The 22,301-nt window shown below is 38.0% G+C and overlaps 1 protein-coding gene across 4 annotated transcripts in view; it reads left to right on the top strand.

Annotated features, from left to right (window-relative positions):
* Positions 1–22,301, top strand: part of SUGCT (succinyl-CoA:glutarate-CoA transferase) — an 806,341-nt gene that overhangs the window by 167,510 nt on the left and 616,530 nt on the right. For all 4 annotated transcript variants that reach the window (XR_003516605.2, XM_027574687.2, XM_027574689.1 and 1 more), the window contains exon 8: positions 6,824–6,967. Coding sequence is in view for 3 of the 4 variants with exons in the window: in XM_027574687.2 (XP_027430488.1) it covers positions 6,824–6,967 (144 nt within the window). In the remaining variant the exon portion in view is untranslated. The remainder of the gene's footprint in view (positions 1–6,823; positions 6,968–22,301) is intronic.

Here is a 22,301-nt window from a genome sequence, read left to right as displayed (position 1 = left end):
CTTTTTTTTTTTAAAGTTTAGGTACAGGGGCGCCTGGGTGGCTCAGTTAAGCATCTGCCTTTGGCTCAGGTCATGATCCCTGGGTCCTGGGATTGAGTCCTGCATTGGGCCCTCTGCTTAGTGAGGAGTCTGCTTCTCTCTCTACCACTCTTCTCTGCTCATGCTCTCTCTCTCTCAAATAAATAAATGAAATCTTAAAAAAATAAAGTTCAGGTACAAATTTGTCACTTTTGTTGATCTTTTCAGGGAGCCAACTTTTTTTTTGTTGATCTTCTCCATTGGACTACTATTCTCTATTGCATTATTTCCTGCTCTACTTTGTATTACTTCCTTCCTTTTACTTGCTTTGAGTTTAGTTTCCTTTATTTTTCCAATATCTAAAGGGGGAATGCTATGTTATTGATTTGAAATATTTCTTCTTTTAAAATATAGGTATGTACAGCTATAAATTGCCCTCCAATACTGCTTTAGCTCCATTTCATAAATTTTGGTATGTTGTACCTTTATTTTCATTCATCTTGAAACATTTTCTTTTAAAGTTTTTTTTTTTTTATTTGGGTATAGTTGACATACACTGTTAGATTAATTTCAGGTGTACATCATAGTGATTCCATGTGTTTATACATTATGCTATGCTCACCATAGGTGTAGCTACCATCTGTCATATTACTTATGTTGTGCCTTTTATTGCTATGACTAATTCATTCCATAACTAGAAGCCTATATTTCCCACTCCCCTTCACCCATTTTGCCCACCTCCCACTTCCCTTCCCTCTAGCAACCATTAGTTTGTTCTCTGTGTTTATAAGTATGATTCTGCTTTTTGTTTGTTAATTCATTTGTTTTGTTTTTTAGATTCCACATATAAGGGAAATCATATAATATTTGTCTTTCTCTGTTTGACTTACTTCATTTAGCATAATACCCTCTATGTCCATCCATGCTATCTCAAATGGCATGATCTCATTCTTTTTTATGACTATGTAATCTTTCAGTGTGCGTGCATGGGTACACATGTACATACACACCACATCTTCCTTATCTATTTGTCTACTAATGGACACTTAGGTTGCTTCCATATCTTGGCTATTATAAATAATGCTGCAATAAATATAGGGGTGTATATATCTTTCTTAATTACTGTTTTTGTTTTCTTTGGGTAAATACCCATTAGTGGAATTATTGGATCATATGGTATTTCTATTCTTATTTTTTTAAGGAAACTTTATACTGTTTTCTACAGGATGGAGTGTACCAATTACATTCCCATCAACAGCACACGAAGGTTCCTTTCTTCCCATGTTTTTGTTCACACTTGTTATTTCTTGTCTTTTTGATTTTAGCCATTCTGACAGGTGTAAGGTGATATCTCGTGGTGGTTTTGATTTGTATTTCCCTGATGATTGGTGATGCTGAGCATCTTTTCATGTGTCTGTTGTCCATTTGTATGTTTTCTAAGGAAAAATCTCTATTCAGGTCCTTTGACCATTTTTAATCAGATTATATGTTTTTTTGGTGGTGAGTTGTGTAAATTCTTTCCGTATTTTGGATACGAACCCTTTATTGGATATATCATTTGCAAATATCTTCTCCCATTCATTAGATACCTTTTTGTTTTGTTGGTGGTTTCTTTTACCGTGCAAAAGCTTTTTATTTTGGTGTAGTCCCAGTAGTTTATTTTTGCTTTTGTTTCCTTTGCCTTAGGAGACATATCTAGAAAAATTTTGCTGTAGTTGATATTAGAGAAATTACTGCCTGTGTTCTCCTAGAATTTTTATGGTTTCAGGGCTCACATTTGGGTCTTTAATTTATTTTGAGTTTATTTTTGTGTATGGTATTAGAAAGTGGTCCAGTTTCGTTCTTTTACATGTAGCTGTTTAGTTTTCCCAGCACCATTTATTGAAGAGACTGTCTTTTCCTCATTGTGTATTCTTGGCTCCTTTGTAATAGATTAATTGATCGTATAAGTGTGGGTTCATTTCTTGGGTCTCTATTCTGTTCTATTGATTTATATGTCTGTTTTTGTGCCAGTACCATACTGTTTTGACTACTACAGCTTTTTTTTTTTTAAGATTTTATTTATTTGAGAGAGAGAGGGCATGAGTGGGGTGAGGGACAGAGGGAGAAGCTGAGCAGGGAGCCCAGTGTGGGACTCAATCCTGGACTCTGAGATCATTACCTGAGCCAAAGGCAGACACTTAATGAATGACTGAGCCACCTAGGTGCCCTGATTATTACAGCTTTGTAGTATAACTTGAAATCAGGAATTGTGATACCTGCAGCGTTTTCTTTTCTTTTCTCTTTTTTTTAAAGATTTTATTTATTTGACAGAAAGAGAGTGAGAGAGGGAACCCAAGCAAGGGGAGTGGGAGAGGGAGAAGCAGGCTCCTCACCATGCAGGGAGCCCGATGCGGAACTCGATCCCAGGACCCCTGGGATCGTGACCCGAGCTGAAGGCAGATGCTTAATGACTGAGCCACCCAGGCGCCCCCCAGCAGCTTTGTTTTTCTTTCTCAAGATTTCCTTGACTATTTGAGGTCTTTTGTGGTTCCATATAAATTTTAGGATTATTTGTTTTATTTTTGTCAAAAAAACACCATTGGTATTTTGATAGGGATTGCATTGAATCTGTAGATTGCTTTGGGTAGTATGCATATTTTAACATTATTAAGTCATCTAATCCATGAGCATGAAATATCTTTCCATTTGTTTCATCTTCAATTTCTTTACTCAGTGTTTTATAGTTTTCAAAGTACAGGTCTTTGACCTCTTTAAGTCTATCCCTAGGTATTTTATTCTTTTTGGTACAATTGCAAATGAGGTTGTATTCTTAATTTCTCTTTCTACTATTTTGTTATTGGTATATAGAATGCTACTGATTTCTGGGTATTAATTTTGTATCCTGCAACTTTACTTAATTCATTTATTACTGGAGTCTAGGACTTTCTTTCTTTCTTTTTTTTTTAAAGATTTTTTATATATTTATTTGACAGTGAGAGAGAGACAGCGAGAGCAGGAACACAAGCAGAGGGAGTGGGAGAGGGAGAAGCAGGCTTCCCGCTGAGCAGGGAGCCCGATGTGGGGGTGGATCCCAGGACCCTGGGATCATGACCTGAGCTGAAGGCAGATGCTTAACGACTGAGCCACCCAGGCACCCCTGGAGTCTAAGACTTTCTATGTATAGTATCATGTCATTTGCAAATAGGGACAGTTTAACTTCTTTATCAATATGGATGCCTCTTATTCATCTTGAGGTATTTTCTGATTTCTTATGTGATTTTCTTTGTTACTCATTAGTGTTTTGGGATTATGTTGTTTATCGTCCACATACTTTTGGGTTTCCAAAATATGCCCCTGTTAGTGATTCTAATTTCATTCAGTTGTTACCTGAGAACATATTTTGTATGAACTCACTACTTTTAAATTTATTTTAGCTTGTCTTATGGCCTATGATATTGTCTGTCCTAGAGAATTTTCCATGTGCACTTGAGAAGAATATGTGTTTTGTTGTTGAAGTGTTTTCTAGATATTAGATATACTTGGTTTATGGTGTTCAAATCTTTTCTTTCTTTTTTGATTTTCTATCTAGTTGTTCTTTTTTTTTTAATTTTATTTTATTATGTTATGTTAGTCACCATACAATGCATCATTAGTTTTTGATGTGGTGATCCACGATTCATTGTTTTCATATAACACCCAGTGCTCCATGCAGTATGTGCCCTCCTTAATACCCAGCACTGGGCTAACCCATACCCCACCCCCCGCCCCCTAAAACCCTCAGTTTGTTCTCAGAGTCCATCGTCTCTCATGGTTCATCTCTCCCTCCGATTTCCCCCCCTTCATTTTTCCCTTCCTTCTCCTAATGTCCTCCATGCTGTTCCTTATGTTCCACAAGTAAGTGAAACCATATGATAATTGACTTTCTCTGCTTGACTTATTTCACTTAGCGTAATCTCCTCCAGTCCCATCCATGTCGATGTGAAAGTTGGGTGTTCATTCTTTCTGATGGCTGAGTAATACCACTTTATACCAGTTGGAATGGCAAAAATTGACAGGGCAAGAAAAAACAAATGTTGGAGAGGTTGTGGAGAAAGGGGAACCCTCTTACACTGTTGGTGGGAATGCAGGTTGTACAGCCACTTTGGAAAACATTGTGGCGGCCTCAAAAAATTAAAAATAGAGCTACCCTATGACCCAGCAATTGCATTCCTGGGTATTTGCCCCACAGACACAGGTGTAGTGAAAAGAAGGGCCATATGCACCCCAATGTTCATAGCAGCGATGTCCCGTAATAGTCAAGCTGTGGAAAGAGCCGAGATGCCCTTGAACAGATGAATGGATAAAGAAGATGTGGTCCATATATGCAATAGAATATGACTATCTAGTTGTTGTATTCACTGTTCATATTTGAGTTTGAAACCTCCTTCTAGTATTCCTGATGTATCTGTTTCTCCTTTCAAATCAGTCACTTTTTGCTTTTTGTTTTTTTTTTTTAAGACTTTTATTTATTTTCTGATAGAGACAGACAGCCAGAGAGGGAACACAAGCAGGGCGAGTGGGAGAGGGAGAAGCAGGCTTCCTGCCAAGTAGGGAGCTTGATGCGGGGCTTGATCCCAGGACCCCGGGACCGTGACCCGAGCCAAAGGCAGACACTTAATGACTGAGCCACCCAGGCCCCCCTTGCTTTTTGTTTTTTGGCAGCTCTATTGTTAGGTGCATATGTGCTTATAGTTGTTATATCCTCCTAGTGCAATGATCCTATTTTCTCTAGTGACATTTTTTTGGTTTGTCTTAAGATCTATTTTGTCTGGTATTAGTATAGCCACTCCAGCATTCTTATGGCTGTTATTTGCATGACATATTTTTTCCCATGCTTTCATTTTTTCAGGCTATTTGCATCTTTGAATCTAAAGTGTGTTAGTAAGCCGGTTTCAGTTGGTGTTTCACTGAAATTATTTGGCATAAATTGTCACTTCTAACAGTGATAATGTTTTTTCTAATATATTGATGAGTTAATGTTTATTTAATGCTTATAATCTCATATTGTTATTCTGGATAATGTGATGATGTTTTTGGAATATTAATCAGGTATAGTCTCCCCTTTTCAGGAAGTTTAAATATAAGATAAAGGATTTATTGTCTCATTTATTCCTACTGGTCTGAGAAGTAGAGCAGATAAAATATGAGTTTATTCATTTTATAGTGAGAAAATGTGTCTATAAACTTAAATTTGAACTTGTCTCTCAGTTTTAACACATAAATAATCTTAAATCCCAATGACAAATTTAATTTTAAATTTACTGATTCAAGCTACTACAAGTTTTTTCCAATCATAATAGGTAGAAAACAGCCAGAGCTTTCCAGTTTTAATTGCTTTATCTTCTGTGAAATTGACTTAAAAGCAGAGGAAAAAGTTTAGTCATTATATATTCTCATTTACTTTCTTTTAACATTATTTAGCACTCTCATAAGATGATTGATACAGTTCATTATGGATTGTAGGAAAGAAAAAACTAGCTTCTGAAAATGATTGAATAACAGCTGGAATTAATGAATAAGGGAGTGATTGAATGAGTGTATCAACCAGATGAAATGTAGGCTTTTTTAGGTATTCTGTGTGATGAAAGGATTAACAGAATTCAAGATAGTGCAAAATAGGACCTCTATGACATAACAATGACTGATGATAATGTTAATGATAATGTTAGCTAATTTTTATAGGGTAGTTATTGTTTGCCAGGCACTGTTCTAATATCTTTACATATAGGTCAAAGATTGGATTGTCAGATCAGACTGACATGAATTGAAAATGTTAATCAGTGTTAAGCTTTACTTTTAATTTTAAGGATACAAGGTACCAAAAGGCACAGGAAAAGCAGAAAGGGGTCCTGGACATTAAGAGAGACCCTCAGATTCTTTTTTTTCACAATAGACAAAATTCTCAATCCCAGAGCAGTAGATATGATCTCTAGTATCTCATACAATAGGGAACATTATAGGCTGTGAAACATTTCATTTTATACTCCAATAATTGCATAGGTGATGTCCCATCCCTTATAAACCTATAGATTCTACGTTTGTTTTCCATAGTAATTCTAAAACAAGGGTATTCTGCTAAAAGCCTTCTATGGATAAGTACTTTTTTTTTTTTAAGCAAATACCATTAGTATATTTGTCAGTAATTAGCATGCTTATAAGGAGAATAGACCAGGTCTTCTGCCTTCTTTTTCCTGGGAGAGCCTCCTACCCAACAAGAAAAAAAAAAGTTCTCTTTCGTTTCCAGTAGATTTACTCATTTAAATTCAAATTCAATTATTTATTTTTTTAGGATAAACAAGGTAAATACATTAAGAAGGAACTTCAGACGTGTGTTTTTTTTAAAGATTTTATTTATTTGACAGAGAGAGAGATAGTGAGAGAGAGAGAGAGAGCATAAGCAGGGGTAGTGGCAGGCAGAGGGAGAAGGAGGCTCCCCACTGATCAGGGAGCCCAATGTGGGGCTTGATCCCAGGATCCTGGGATCATGACCCAAGCGGAAGGCAGACACTTAACTGACTGAGTCACCCAGGCTCCCCTGGACATGTTTAAAAATATTTAATTTGATTTGATTTGGTTTAGTTTGGTTGGTAGGAGATGAAAAATACAGTAAATATAAATATATTCTTACCACCAGCAGATAATCACCATAGCACCTTGTATTCCTTTTGTGTGTGTGCATGCACATGTCATAAACAATTCTTTCTTCTGTTTGATCTTAGAATATTTGAGAAATCATGTGATGGTTTCAATTTTCAGTTCTCTCTGTTTTTCTCACTGAACCCAGGATGGAGATCCAGTTCGTCCAGGAGTGGCCATGACTGATCTTGCTACTGGCCTGTATGCATATGGAGCCATTATGGCTGGACTGATACAAAGATATAAAACGGGGAAAGGACTGTTCATTGATTGTAACCTGCTGTCATCTCAGGTACCAATCCAAAGAACTTTTGAGTTTGTGGTGTAAAGACATGTATCTGGTTTATACTATCTCATATTAAATCCTGTGGTCACATGTGCAAAAATAAAAAACAAACAAACAGAAAAAACCCACAGACAACAACAGCAAAAGCTGTTCTATTTTGGTGTACTTAATTATTGTTAAGTTAAAATAAACAGACCATGAAGATTTTGTTGTATGTAGACATTGCTGTTGAATTCGAATTTTAAAGACTATTTATATTAAAATGGTTCTATTACTACTTGTGAGACAGGAGTACATTTGGTTCTATTTTATTGTCACATGAGCTCTGTAACTTCTTTTGACCAGGGTTTCTTCACCTTTTTTGTACTGTGGATCCTTTGAATAGTCTGGTGAAGGCTATGGACCTTTTTTCAGAATTATGTTTTTAGATGCATAAAATGATATATTTAGGATTCCATGGGAAGCAAGTTATATTAAAATACAGTTAATTCAGTGTAAAAACCAATTTTGTGTTGTAATAACATGATTTTTTACTAACACATTAAACCATAAGATCTGTTATTGGGCTTAGTAACTATTGCAATTTTGAGGTAATGTCGAACATAAATGATGTTTTAAGATACCTGCAATAACTAGAATATGATATGAAAATATGGATAATATTTATTGGTGATCAAGCCATAGGTACTACTAATATTCCTATGCTTTGTTGCCTACATTCATAATTGAAGAAAATGCTAAATTTTAGTTGGAAGTTGGATGGACATAAAGATACAATTTTTTTCCATTCAAGTTAATTAGTTCCCAGAATTCTTTCCACGGACTCTAGGTTAAGAACCCCTGGTTTGGATAGTTATCAGTTATGTCATGCTAAATACTGGTGGAATTAAAAGGTTAACTAACTCTAAAATTGACATTTTGCCTCCTTTTTATTGGAGCAGACCCAGATGCCTATACAGAATAGATAATTGTTCAGGAAGAGAAAAAAAGAAAATACCAAATTTGTGCAAGGAGATACTTTACTATGGGAAAAATGACTATAGATGGAGACCTCAGTTAGGAATTTCAGATTTAAATGGCATGGATGGGAGACTAGTAAACTTGGAAAACTGCTTTGGAGATTTGTTCTCGTAGATAAAATTAAGGAGTTGTCTAGAGGTAAAAAAAAAATCCAAATGGCTAAAGGTAAAATACTACATATGGAGTTTCAACATTAGCTTTGAGTCACAGTGAGCATTTTAGTGGTTATATAAAAGGGTAAAATAATTCTCTCCAAATGAATGAACTGTCTTCTAAATAGAGAAACACAGATGTTAGTTATGAGAAGAAGCTGAAAGCCTTTTCTTCCCTCCTCTAATTTTATAGCTGTAAGGAACCTGAGGTAGGGTAAGTGACTGGCTACAAGTTACACATTCCATAAGGATGGAAGCCAGGATGATTTCAGGGGGTTTGACCTGTGCAATCACAGAGGGTTCTAAGCTTAGTTTAAATGCTCTGTTATCACTGCCTTGGATTCTTAATTATTTTTGAATGAGAGGCCCTACATTTTTTTCACTTTGCACCAGTACTTGCAAATTATGTGGCCAGTCCTGGATTTGGGACTCTATTTAAGTCTCCTGATCTTTACCTAGTCTGCTTTACTTATATGTCAATGATTAATTAGCTTTGGAAGAAATTCTCTTGTAGCATTTGGTAGAATTTAATTCTCTTCCAGCACCTAACACAATGATTCATGATGTGGAGGTGTGTGGTTCCCTGGGGATGAGAGTGGAGGGGGGTGGTATCATTGGTGGGGCTGTTTCAAAGTGAGGGTACGGAAATACAAACGCATGCATGCATGCTCACATACATGCTTTCTAGTCATTTTGGATATGTGTCTGTGTTTGTTGTTCATGTTGTCCCCTAAGCCTGTAAGTCCCGTGAATGCAGGAATGTTTGTTCCTGCTTACAGTGGTATCCTCAAAATGCAGCCTAGTATTTGTCAAATAGTGGGCTCTCCCAATCTTTTGAGATCAATAGGACACCCACTGTTAGCAATGTGTATGTCTCATGGCCCTTAGGTTTGCTAGGAAAGGTTAGAAAAATGTAGAAAACCATGGAGTTAGGATAAGCACTTGATAAACAACTAATGATGAGATGATTTGCTTTTAGCAAACCTGGTAGCAGTGATTTAGCCTATTTGCTGTAGCTAATCTGGTTAAAGTTTGCTAAGGTTATTAGTGTGATTAAGACTCATTAGCTACCTTTTTTTTTAATTGAGGTAGAACTGACATAAAACATTATATTAGTTTCAGATGGATAACATAGTGATTTGATATTTGTATATATTGCAAAATGATCACCACAATAACTTTGGTTAACATCCATCATGATACATAGTTGTGATCTGCTTTTCCCATGAGGAGAACTTTTACAATCTACTCTCTTAGCAGCTTTCAAATATGCAGTACAGTGTTATTCACTATAGTCACCATGCTGTCTGTTATATCCCTGTGACTTATTTATTTTATAACTGGAAATTTGTACCGTTTGCCACCCTTCACCTATTTTACCAACCCTTTGCCTCTTGCAACCACCAATCTGTTTTCTGTATCTATGAGCTCAGTTTTTTTTTTAAGTAAAAAAAAAATTCCTTCTAGATTCCACATATAAGCAAGATTGTATTGTATCTCTCTTTCCCTGACTGGCTTATTTTACTTAGCATAATGCCCTCAGGGTCCATCCATGTTGTTACAGATGGCAGGATTTCCTCCTTTTTTTGATGGCTGAATAACATTGCATTATGTGTAAATATGTACAACATTTTTTTATCCATTCATCCATTGATGAGCACTTAGATTGTTTCCCTATCTTGGCTATTGTCATTACCTTTTAACAATAAAAATCAATTAAGTCTTATTTTAGAGCTATGGATTTTCAGATCTACTGTTTTATATGATCTCCATAATAATCACTTGAGGTAGGTAGGGCAGGAGTTTTTTAAAAGATTTTATTTATTTATTTATTTGAGAGCAAGCACAAGAGCTGGAGTGGGGTTAAGGGCAGAGGGGGAGGGAGAGGGAAAGAATCCCAAGCAGACTCCACGCTGAGTGCAAGTCTGGGCTCTATCTCACAACCCCAAGATCATGACCTGAGCTGAAACCAAGAGTTCAGTGCTCAACTGGCACCCAGGCGGATAGGGCAGGAATTTTTATTCCTATTTTACTTACAAAGAAACTGAAGCTAGGAAATGTTGATCTGCTTGACCAACAGAGTCACAGCCAGAATTCTAGTTTCTGATATCCTGACTGGTTCTCTTTTCCTTACGTGATAAAGACAAAAGCTTTGGCACTGAGGGACAGGCAAGATCCAGCTTTCCTGTGGTGAAGCTCCAGGGGAGAAGGCAAATTTAGTAAGAGGCAGAGGAAGCAAAAGACCCCTCAGTAACAAGGGAACACAGAACAGGACTGGCCCCTCCTGTCTCCACGTTGCATGCCAAGAGTCAGAATAAGACAGTGCGACATAGTGGGCCCCTCTGAAGCATTATCTAATCACGTTCAGATCCAGTGAGTGAAAACTATCATGGAATTTAACCTGATGGACAAGTGTTTCTGCTGAAATACGAGAATTTTGAGAAAGAGAACATTTGGAGTGGGTTTTTCATGAGCTCTGGTCAACTGAGGAGTCACTGTGTCCCAGGCGCTGTGGTAGCTCGGTTGGAGTGAGAGGTGACACATCTGTTCAAGGCTTAGTACTGGAGGTGGTGTCATACAGGAGAGATGGAGGTGATCCATGTAGTTCTCTGTAGCATAGGGTTTTAGAACACAGTTGGGCCAAGAGTATTAAGGGCCTCGTATGTCATGCTTAGGAATCTGGATTTTAACTGCTTAAGCCCTCTGTTTCTTTATCTAGCAATTCTGTTGGTGATGGTCTTTTCAACAAAAGACACTGTCTCCTTGGATACATGCTATTGTTCCCACAAGCAGAATAGCCTCTGAGCTATGAATAGTGCTAGAGCTTCAAAGGGCAGTGGTACAGATAATAGTTTATGTTGAAGCCAGTCTGAAGTGCAGCGCAGTGGGTGATAAGATTTTCTTTTTTTTAAAGATTTTATTTATTTGAGTGAGAGAGAGAGAGAGAGATCATGAGCAGGGGGGGAGGGTAGAGGGAGAAGCAGGCTTTCCACGGAGCAGGGAGCCCGATGTGGGGCTCGATTCCAGGACCCTGGGATCATGACCTGAGCGGAAGGCAGACGCTTCACTGACAGAGCCACCCAGGAACTTAATAAGACCATTTTCATTCTCTTCACCCACTGCCGCCCAACCTCTGTTCATCTCTTTTTGCCTCTACCCTATTTCTTGACTCTGTGTTACTTCTTTTCTTCTCATCTCATATGTGCTTTTTGAGCCTTGGGCATCTCTTTTCTCTGTTTGTCTTTTTCCCACTTGTCTTTCTTTACTTTTCACTCCTATCCTGCACTGTCTGCCTTTTCCAAGTCCCTTTTTCTCCATCTTTTATTATGTGGAGCTATTGTTGAAGCAGTTCTGGTACCAGATCTTACATCTTTATACTGTACCATGAAGGAAACTTACAGAATCTTTTAGCAGTTTCCATGGAAGAAAAAGGAAGACCTTTTTTTGTAGAAGCCCCAGAAAATAAGATCATATATTTCACTGGGTTAAGTGACCATTCCTGAACCAATTAATGAGGACTAAAAAATATGTTATTTGGCTTAAGCTGTTCTATGTACTAGGGATGGGGTTAACTCCACCCAAACCATATGACTGTACCTGGGGAGATGTGATTTCTCCAAAGAATGGTGTGGTTATTTTTTGGCCAGAGGCAGGGGAAATCGATGCTGGGGGGCCAATCAACATTATACTAACAATACTGGGTTGTTTTGAGAATCTAATGCACTAAAGGATGTGAAAAATTCTTTGTAAATTGAAAAGTTTCTGTTGACTAGCATTAATATTATTAGGTTACTGAAAAAATATTTTGCAGTGTTAGAAATGTGCTGAGATTAAAAAGGTAGTTGTTGACATAATTATTTTATCATAATTATTATAACTTTTCATAATAGAGAAATCTTGACTAACTTAGTCTTTCAATTTAAGATAACATTTATAGATGCTAGATCAAAATACCAAACCACAGAATGATTAAACTCTGCTTTATGTAAACGCGAAGTGCTATTTCTAGGTACTTTTCAAAGTAATATAATAGGAAACTTCACTTTTTAAAAAATGCGTTCATTTTCTTTTTTTTGTATAAATGTTCACCTGCATTGAGCAGATAACATTTGAACTTAATTTCAGCTGCCTGGAAAATGACTGAGATTTCATGCAGTGGGCAAAAAACATACTTTTCCACCCATTTTGATTGCATTACATAGGATGACAGATGAATGATTATAACATTCAATATCAGTTGCTAAAAATGAAATTTTGTACTCCTCTTAAAAGTGATCTAGTGTACAATTACACAAATTGCACTTGATTTGAATAGTAGCTAATTATTAACTCGGAGTTGATTGTCTCAACCACAACAAAACCATTTCATTGTAGAGTCACGACAGTTGCCAGGATGTGGTTTACAAGCGGGCACCAAATTTTTCGTAGTTTCAAGGCTATGAACTTTTAACCCTTGTCATAAAATTCTTTGATTTTTTTTTTTTTAGTCTTAATATGATTTAAAGTTGTCAACTGAAGATTGTCTAACGTCAGCATCTAAACAGTATTCTTTAGATGATATTGGTAAATAACAAGGAAGTGGGTTTGGATGTGGTACCAATTATTCTGTTGCTCTTATTCTTCTGTTGTGGCTTACAGAAATATCTTTGGGGAGTTTTAATATCCTTCCTGTACTTAATTGTAACCAGGCTCCCCTAATTACTATGACAGTGAGTCTTTTTAGCACCAAACTTCCATAATTATTTTCACATATAGAATGTTTTGGCATTTTTGATGTCATTATTCTTTCTCCATGTTTGTAATACTGTTCATACTTAGGGTAGATAAAATTTCAGCTATCATTATTGTAGCACACTTTTGTGGATAAATTTCTGAATTTCAAACAAGTATAGTAATCTGAGATTGATCTTTTTGTGTCTTTAGATACCTGTGTTTCTGCTTTTCTTTTTTTATCCTATGTCTTTTTTAAAAACAGCTTTAGTGAGGTATATTTTTTAAAAAGGATTTTTTTTTTTTTTGAGAGAGAGTGATAGAGCACGAGTAGGGTGAGGGGTGGAGAGAGAGGGAGAAGCAGACTCCCCACTGAGCGGGGAGCCTGACACGGGACTCAATCCCAGGACCCCAAGATCATGACCTGAGCTGAAGGCAGATGCTTAACTGACTGAGCCACCCAAGTGACCTAGTGAGGTATGTTTTGCACATCATAACATTCACCCTGTTTCAAGGGACCATTTAATAATTTCTAGTACAGTTAGTGAGTTATGCAACCATTACCATAAATCAGGTTTTGAAATAAATACTCATACAGTCACTTCTGGTCTGGGTTGTACCCATGAGGCTAGAAAGGTCCAGTTTTTAGTGGGGAAGGATGTAGGGCTGGGTTGACTCAGAATTCAGAGCCCATTATGATTCTGTGGGCCTTAGATGATTTTACCTTTGTGGGTCCTTTCCTCCATAAAAATACTAAGAACTGTAGCTGCATTGGTATAAAGATGAATATAATTCATTATTATGTATTAATTATTATTGTGTTAATTTTTTTTCTCATTTTGAAATTAAAATTAAAACATTTTGTGTACCTCTGAAGTATGGTGAGCACTATGCCTCATTGATAAGTCAGCTCTGGAAGAATTCCCTTAGGAATAGTCTGTAAATGGTGCCAGATTTGTGGGGAAAGAAATTATGTATCCAGGAAGGAAGTGGAGGTTGTTGGAAGTTGAGATCATGCTGAAGGGTGAACAGAGGATGGGAAGGGAGAAAAGCAGTAGACTATGACCTTGACAGCATGGAGCAGGGAGAGGAAAAAAGAGGAGCTCATATCAGAAAGCTTAAGAAATCAGAGAACTGTGAGTTTGCATTTGCACCTCCCTTTTTTGACAAACCTGATGCATTCCTGCCATGAAGGCCCACGTCAGCCTGATCATCCTTCGTTACTTGAGGCCAATTTTTAATCCTCCAGTTTCCATTCTTTAACTGGCATTCTCCCTAAGGCCTCACACTGCTTTATTAAGTTCAGGGGATACAAATAGGTATTAACATTTATGATATCAAGATGACTAATTAGGTAAAGGTAAAGACACACCCAAAAGTGAAAAATCAGATGACTTCCAACGAAAATAAGAATTTTAGATAATCTATTATTTTATGTTATTATTTTATACTATTGGTTGGATTGAATACAAGTTGGCTGTAATATAAAACATGTTTCTTTTTTTTAAGAAAATCCAGTGAAATATAAGTGTGTTGGGAGGATGCTCTGGTTTTGTGTACTAAAATCCTTAGTTATAGTCATTGGCATTGCATATTTTTATATGACATGAACCATAGTGAGGGAAACTAGAGCTTTTAAATTATAATAATTGATAATTACTAGTAGGAGAGTATCTCAAAGGAGAAAAGAATAAAACAGGACAAATTTCATTGTGATCTAATTTAATTCTCTTATTAGATACTTTAAAACAATTTGGTCCTTTCAAAACTCTTTGAAAAACAGAAACATAATTAAGATCAAGATATAAAAGAGTGAAGGAGAACGGTCCATTGATGTTGACAAATATTCACCAAATTTAGATTTTGTCTTTGCAGAATCTTGTAGAATAATGAATTTAATGGACTGACACTATTAGAATCACCTATATTCTCTGTTATTAGAGTTGGAACAATTTGTTTTTGTTGCTAAGTTTAAATGATTCTACCTTCATCCTTGTACATTCTAGGATTGGAAAATTTTATGTAGAATAAAATGGTGTTATCATATCCTTCTGTGTTGTCTAATTAATAGTGGCTGTATACCTGCCATAAGTTATGGACCAACCGATTCCTAGTGGAACTTGTCTATTTGGCCCCAACTATTATGCCATCACTGTAGCTAAGGATAAGTAAACCACTAACAATAAGCATGGTGGCTGAGATTTAATTTCTAGGAAAATCACTTTAGTTCTTTTTAAAATTTTTAAAAAATTTTTTATTGTTATGTTAATGACCATACATTACATCATTAGTTCTTGATGTAGTGTTCCATGATTCATTGTTTGTGCATAACACCCAGTGCTCCACGCAGAATGTGCCCTCTTTAATACCCATCACCAGGCTAACCCATCCCCCCACCCCCCTCCCCTCTAGAACCCTCAGTTTGTTTTTCAGAGTCCATAGTCTCTCATGGTTCGTCTCCCCCTCCGACTTACCCCCCTTCATTCTTCCCCTCCTGCTATCTTCTACTTCTTTTTTCTTACCATATATTGCATTATTTGTTTCAGAGGCACAGATCTGTGATTCAATAATATTGCACAATTCATAGGGCTCACCATAGCACATACCGTCCCCAATGTCTATCACCCAGCCACCCCCTCCCTCCCACCCCCCACCACTCCAGCAACCCTCAGTTTGTTTCCTGAGATTAAGAATTCCTCATATCAGTGAGGTCATATGATACATGTTTTTCTCTGATTGACTTATTTAACTCAGGATAACACCCTCCAGTTCCATCCACGTCGTTGCAAATGGTAAGATTCCATTCCTTTTGATGGCTGCATAGTATTCCATTGTGTATATATACCACATCTTCTTTATCCATTCATCTGTTGATGGACAGCTTGGCTCTTTCCAGAGTTTGGCCATTGTGGACATTGCTGCTATAAACATCGGGGTGCACGTACCCCATCAGATCCCTACATTTGTATCTTTGTGGTAAATACCCAGTAGTGCAATTGCTGGATCGTATGGTATCTCTATTTTCAATTGTTTGAGGAACCTCCATACTGTTTGCCAGAGTGGTTGCACCAGCTTGCATTCCCACCAACAGTGTAGGAGGGTTCCCCTTTCTCTGCATCCCCGCCAACATCTGTCGTTTCCTGACTTGTTAATTTTAGCCATTCTGACCGGTGTGAGGTGGTATCTCATCGAGGTTTTGATTTGGATTTCCCTGATGCCGAGCAGTGTTGAGCACTTTTTCATGTGTCTGTTAGCCATTTGGATGTCTTTGGAAAAATGTTTGTTCATGTCTTCTGCCCATTTCTTGATTGCATTATTTGTTCTTTGGGTGTTGAGTTTGATAAGTTCTTTATAGATTTTGGATACTAGCCCTTTATGTGATATGTCATTTGCAAATATTTTCTCCCATTCTGTCGGTTGTCTTTTGGTTTGTGGACTGTTTCTTTTGCTGTGCAAAAGCTTTTTATCTTGAAGAAATCCCAATAGTTCATTTTTGCCCTTGCTTCCCTTGCCTTTGGCAATGTTTCTAGGAAGAAGTTGCTGCGGCTGAGGTTGAAGAGGTTGCTACCTGTGTTCTCCTATAGGATTTTGATGGACTTCTGTCTCACATTTAGGTCTTTCATCCATTTTGAGTCTATTTTTGTGTGTGGTGTAAGGAAATGGTCCAGTTTCATTCTTCTGCATGTGGCTGTCCAATTTTCCCAACACCATTTGTTGAAGAGACTGTCTTTTTTCCATTGGACATTCTTTCCTGCTTTGTCAAAGATGAGTTGACCATAGAGTTGAGGGTCCATTTCTGGGCTCTCTATTCTGTTCCATTGATCTATGTGTCTGTTTTTGTGCCAGTACCATACTGTCTTGATGATGACAGCTTTGTAATAGAGCTGGAAATCCGGAATTGTGATGCCGCCAGCTTTGCTTTTCTTTTTCAACATTCCTCTGGCTATTCGGGGTCTCTTCTGGTTCCATACAAATTTTAGGATTATTTGTTCCATTTCTTTGAGAAAAGTGGATGGTATTTTGATGGGGATTGCATTGAATGTGTAGAGTGCTCTAGGTAGCACTAACATCTTCACAATGTTTGTTCTTCCAATCCATGAGCATGGAATGTTTTTCCATTTCTTTGTGTCTTCTTCAATTTCTTTCATGAGTATTTTATAGTTTTCTGAGTACAGATCCCTTGCCTCTTTGGTTAAATTTATTCCTAGGTATCTTATGGTTTTGGGTGCAATTGTAAATGGGATCGACTCCTTGATTTGTCTCTCTTCTGTCTTGTTGTTGGTGTATAGGAATGCCACTGATATCTGTGCATTGATTTTATATCCTGCTACCTCACTGAATTCCTGTATGAGTTCTAGCAGTTTTGGGGTGGAGTCTTTTGGGTTTTCCACATACAGTATCACATCATCTGCAAAGAGTGAGAATTTGACTTCCTCTTTGCCGATTTGGATGCCTTTGATTTCTTTTTGTTGTCTGATTGCTGTGGCTAGGACTTCTAATACTATGTTGAATAGCAGTGGTGAGAGTGGCCGTCCCTGCCGCGTTCCTGACCTTAGGGGAAAAGCTCTCAGCGTTTCCCCATTGAGAATGATATTTGCTGTAGGTTTTTCATAGATGGCTTTTATGATATTGAGGTATGTCCCCTCTATCCCTATACTCTGAAGAGTTTTGATCAAGAAAGGATGGTGTACTTTGTCAAATGCTTTTTCTGCATCTATTCAGAAGATCATATGATTCTTGTTCTTTCTTTTGTTAATGTATTGTATCACGTTGATTGATGTGTGGATGTTGAACCAGCCTTGCAGCCCAGGGATAAATCCCACTTGGTCATGGTGAATGATCCTTTTAATGTACTGTTGGATCCTATTGGCTAGTATTTTGGTGAGAATTTTTGCATCCATGTTCATCAAGGATATTGGTCTGTAATTCTCCTTTTTGATGGGGTCTTTGTCTCGTTTGGGGATCAAGGTAATGGTGGCCTCATAAAAAGAGTTTGGAAGTTTTCCTTCCATTTCTATTTTTTGGAACAGTTTCAGGAGAATAGGTATTAAATCTTCTTGAAATGTTTGGTAGAATTCCCCTGGGAAGCCATCTGGCCCTGGGCTGTTGTTTGTTGGGAGATTTTTGATGACTGCTTCAATTTCCTTAGTGGTTATAGGTCTGTTCAGGTTTTCTATTTCTTCCTGGTTCAATTTTGGTAGTTGATACATCTCTAGGAATGCACCCATTTCTTCCAGGTTATCTAATTTGGTGGCATGGAGTTGCTCAGAATATGTTCTTATAATTGTTTGTATTTCTTTGGTGTTGGTTGTGATCTCTCCTCCTTCATTCATGATTTTGTTGATTTGGGTCATTTCTCTTTTCTTTTTGATAGGTCTGGCCAGGGGTTTATCAATCTTGTCAATTCTTTCAAAGAACCAGCTCCTAGTTTCGTTGATCTGTTCTACTGTTCTTTTGGTTTCTAGTTCATTGATTTCTGCTCTGATCTTTATTATTTCTCTTCTCCTGCTGGGTTTAGGCTTTCTTTGCTGTTCTTTCTCCAGCTCCTTTAGGTGTAGGGTTAGGTTGTGTATTTGAGACCTTTCTTGTTTCTTGAGAAAGGCTTGTATTGCTCTATACTTTCCTCTCAGGACTGCCTTTGCTGTATCGCAAAGATTTTGAACAGTTATGTTTTCATTTTCATTGGTTTCCATGAATTTTTTTAATTTCTTCTTTACTTTCCTGGTTGACCCATTCATTCTTTAGTAGGATGCTCTTTAGCCTCCATGTATTTGAGTTCTTTCCGACTTTCCTCTTGTGATTGATTTCTAGATTCAAAGTATTGTGGTCTGAAAACATGAACGGAATGATCCCAATCTTTTGGTACCGTTTGAGACCTGATTTGTGACCTAGGATGTGATCAATTCTGGAGAATGTTCCGTGGGCACTAGAGAAGAATATGTATTCCGTTGCTTTGGGATGGAATGTTCTGAATATGTCTGTGAAGTCCGTTTGGTCCAGTGTGTCATTTAAAGTCTTTATTTCCTTTTTGATCTTTTGCTTAGATGATCTGTCCATTTCAGTGAGGGGGTTGTTAAAGTCCCCCGCTGTTATTGTATTGTTGTCAATGTGTTTCTTTGCTTTTGTTATTAATTGCCTTATATAGTTGGCTGCTCCCACATTCGGGGTATAGATATTTACAATTGTTAGATCTTCTTGTTGGATAGACTCTTTAATTAGGATATAGTGTCCTTCTTCATCTCTTATTACAGTCTTTTTTTAAAGATCTAATTTGTCTGATATAAGGATTGCCACCCCAGCTTTCTTTTGGTGTCCATTAGCATGGTAAATGGATTTCCACCCCCTCACTTTCAATCTGGGGGTGTCTTTGGGTCTAAAATGAGTCTCTTGCAGACAGCATATCGATGGGTCTTGTTTTTTAATCCAATCTGATAGCCTGTGTCTTTTGATTGGGGCATTTAGCCCATTTACATTCAGGGTAACTCTTGAAACGTATGAATTTAGTGCCACTGTATTGCCTGTAAGGTGACTGTTACTGTATATTGTCTGTGTTCCTTTCTGATCTATATTGCTTTTAGGCTCTGTCTTTGCTTAGAGGACCCCTTTCAATATTTCTTGGAGGGCTGGTTTCGTGTTTGCAAATTCCTTTAGTTTTTCTTTGTCCTGGAAGATTTTATCTCTCCTTGTATTTTCAATGACAGCCTAGCTGGATAGAGTATTCTTGGCTGCATATTTTTCTCGTTTAGTGCTCTGAAGATATCTTGCCAGTCCTTTCTGGCCTGCCAGGTCTCTGTGGATAGGTCTGTTGCCATTCTAATGTTTCTACCATTGTATGTTACATATCTCTTCTCCTGAGCTGCTTTCAGGATTTTCTCTTTGTCTCTGAGACTCGTAAGTTTTATTATTAGATGTCGGGGTGTTGACCTATTTTTATTGATTTTGAGAGGGGTTCTCTGTGCCTCCTGGATTTTGATGCCTGTTTCCTTCCTCACATTAGGGAAGTTTTCTGCTATTATTTGCTCCAATATGCCTTCTGCCCCTCTCTCTCTTTCTTCGTCTTCTGAGATCCCAATTATTCTAATGTTGTTTCGTCTTATCGTATCACTTATCTCTCGAATTCTGCCCTTGTGATCCTGTAGTTGTTTATCTCTCTTTTTCTCAGCCTCTTTATTTTCCATCATTTGGTTTTCTATATCACTGATTCTCTCTTCTGCCTCATTTATCCTAGCAGTTAGTGCCCCCATTTTTGATTGTACCTCATCAATAGCCTTTTTGACTTCAACTTGGTTAGATTTTAGTTCTTTTATTTCTCCAGAAAGGGTTTCTCTAATAACTTCCACGGTTTTTTCAAGCCCAGCTAGTATCTTTAAAGTCATGATTCTGAACTCTATGTCTGACATCGTACTAATGTCTGTATTGAGTAGGTCCCTGGCTGACGGTACTACCTCTTGTTCTTTTTGTTGAGGTGATATTTTTCATCTTTTCATTTTGTCCAGGGGAGAATAGATGAATGAGAGAACAAAATGCTAACAGGTTAACTACGTCCCCAGGAAATATACTCTAAGCAAATCAGAAAAGACCTGAAATCAGGGGAAAAGAAAGGGAAAGAAAGAAAAAAAAAAACAAAAAGAAAAACAGAACAATACAAAAAACACAGAATATGATCAAATATGATCAGGCTAGTGCATAGATCAGTGCCACACACTAGATTTTGGGCGTATTTTGGTCTGTTAGAGAAAAGTGCCTCCTAAAATTTTAAAGGAAGAAAGACATATATGTACAAAATAAGGGTTGATACAATGAAGGGATGGAAGATGACTGTAAAGATGAAAATTATAAAAGATTTAATGAAAGGGATTGATAGGATAAGAAGTTGTTTGAGAAAAGAAAGAAGATTAAAAAAAAAGAAAAAGAAAAATGAAAGAAAAAAAAAGGTAGAGAATGTGATCAGGCAGGAGACTAGAACAAAGTCATACACTAGTGATTTAGGGTATATTTTGATTTGTTAGAAGAAACTATCTCAAAATTTTAAAGAGAGAACAACTTATATATATATGCCAAAAATAAGGGGAACTACTATGAAGGGATAAAATATGACTCTAAAAATGAAAAATAAAAAACGGTTTTTTAAAAAAGGGATTGATAAGATGTTGGTTGAAAAAGGGAAAAAGAAAAATAAAAAAAAACAGTTAAAAAAACTAACTTTGAAAAACTAATGAATCATGGTTAAAAAAGCCATGAATTCTATGTGCAGTAGTCCCCTAGCGCTGGAGTTCTCCCGTTCTCCTTGATCGGTAAACTTGGTCTTGGCTTGCTGGCTGTTCCTGCTGATCTTCTGGGGGAGGGGCCTGTTGCCGTGTTTCCCAAATGTCTTTGCCGGAGGCTGAATTGCCCTGCCCTTGTCGGTCCGGGCTAAGGAAGCTGCTCCCGTTTGCTCTCAGGAGCTTTTGTTCCCTGCAAGCTGTGGTGCAGCTTTGGAGGACCAAGGCGAAAATGGTGGCCTCCCAATCTCCACTTGGAGGAGCTGGGAACTCGGGGCTTCGCTCCTCAGTGCGCCCCCAGAGAAAAGCAATCACTCCCATCTCCCTGGTCTCTGGCCGCACTGCGTGCTCATCCGGCCTGTGACCGAGCGTTTCTATCTCTGGCACTCGACCCTGTGTGGAGTCTCCAAACCCAGCAGATCCCTGCGGTGTGCTCCCGCACCGCTCCTCCCAGGGGAGGGAGGGTAGTCTCCCCGGATCTGTCGCTTTTTGGGTCCCTGCTGGAGGAGCAGTGGCCTGACTGGGCCATAGATCACAGTTTATGGCCACCCCGAGCTGAGAGCCCGCGCCTCGGCTCCGTCTCTGCAGCTGGCTTCCCCGCTCCGATCCCTGGGAGCTCTGCCGCACTCAGACACCCCCGGTCTATCTGTGACCCTGAGGGTCCTGAGACCAGAGTGTCCCAAGAGGTTTCCACCCCCGCTTAGCCAGTGGAGCGACGTCCCTCAGCGGACCCGACTTCTAAAATTTTGTGCTCCGCGGCTCTATCACTTGCCGGAAGCGGCCAACGGAGGTCCCCTCCCCCGCCGTCTATCCTCCCGAATATCGCCTCGGATTCACTTCTCCGCCCGTTCTACCTTCCAGTAAGTGGTCGCTTCTCTGTTCAGAGAGTTGTTGCTACTCTCTTCTTCGGTCTCCTGTTGAGTTCGTAGGTGTTCAGAATGGTTTGATCCCTATTCAGCTGAATTCCTGAGACCAGACGAAATCCAGGTCTCCTACTGCTCCGCCATCTTGCTCCGCCCCCAATCACTTTAGTTCTTTACAGAATGTATTTGAAGTATAATGGGGAATATTTTTTTGTAGGCTTAGAGTCATTATATACCAGCAATATATAATTATTAATTTTTTTTTTTGTAGCCTAGAGTCGTTATATACCAGCAGTATATAATTAAATGTTGATTAGCTGAAGCCCTTAGGAAT

Source organism: Zalophus californianus, chromosome 12, assembly GCF_009762305.2.
Source record: "Zalophus californianus isolate mZalCal1 chromosome 12, mZalCal1.pri.v2, whole genome shotgun sequence".
NCBI lineage: Eukaryota > Metazoa > Chordata > Mammalia > Carnivora > Otariidae > Zalophus > Zalophus californianus.
The sequence above is the reverse complement of the archived record's forward strand: the minus strand, read 5'-3'. Positions and strand labels throughout refer to the sequence as shown.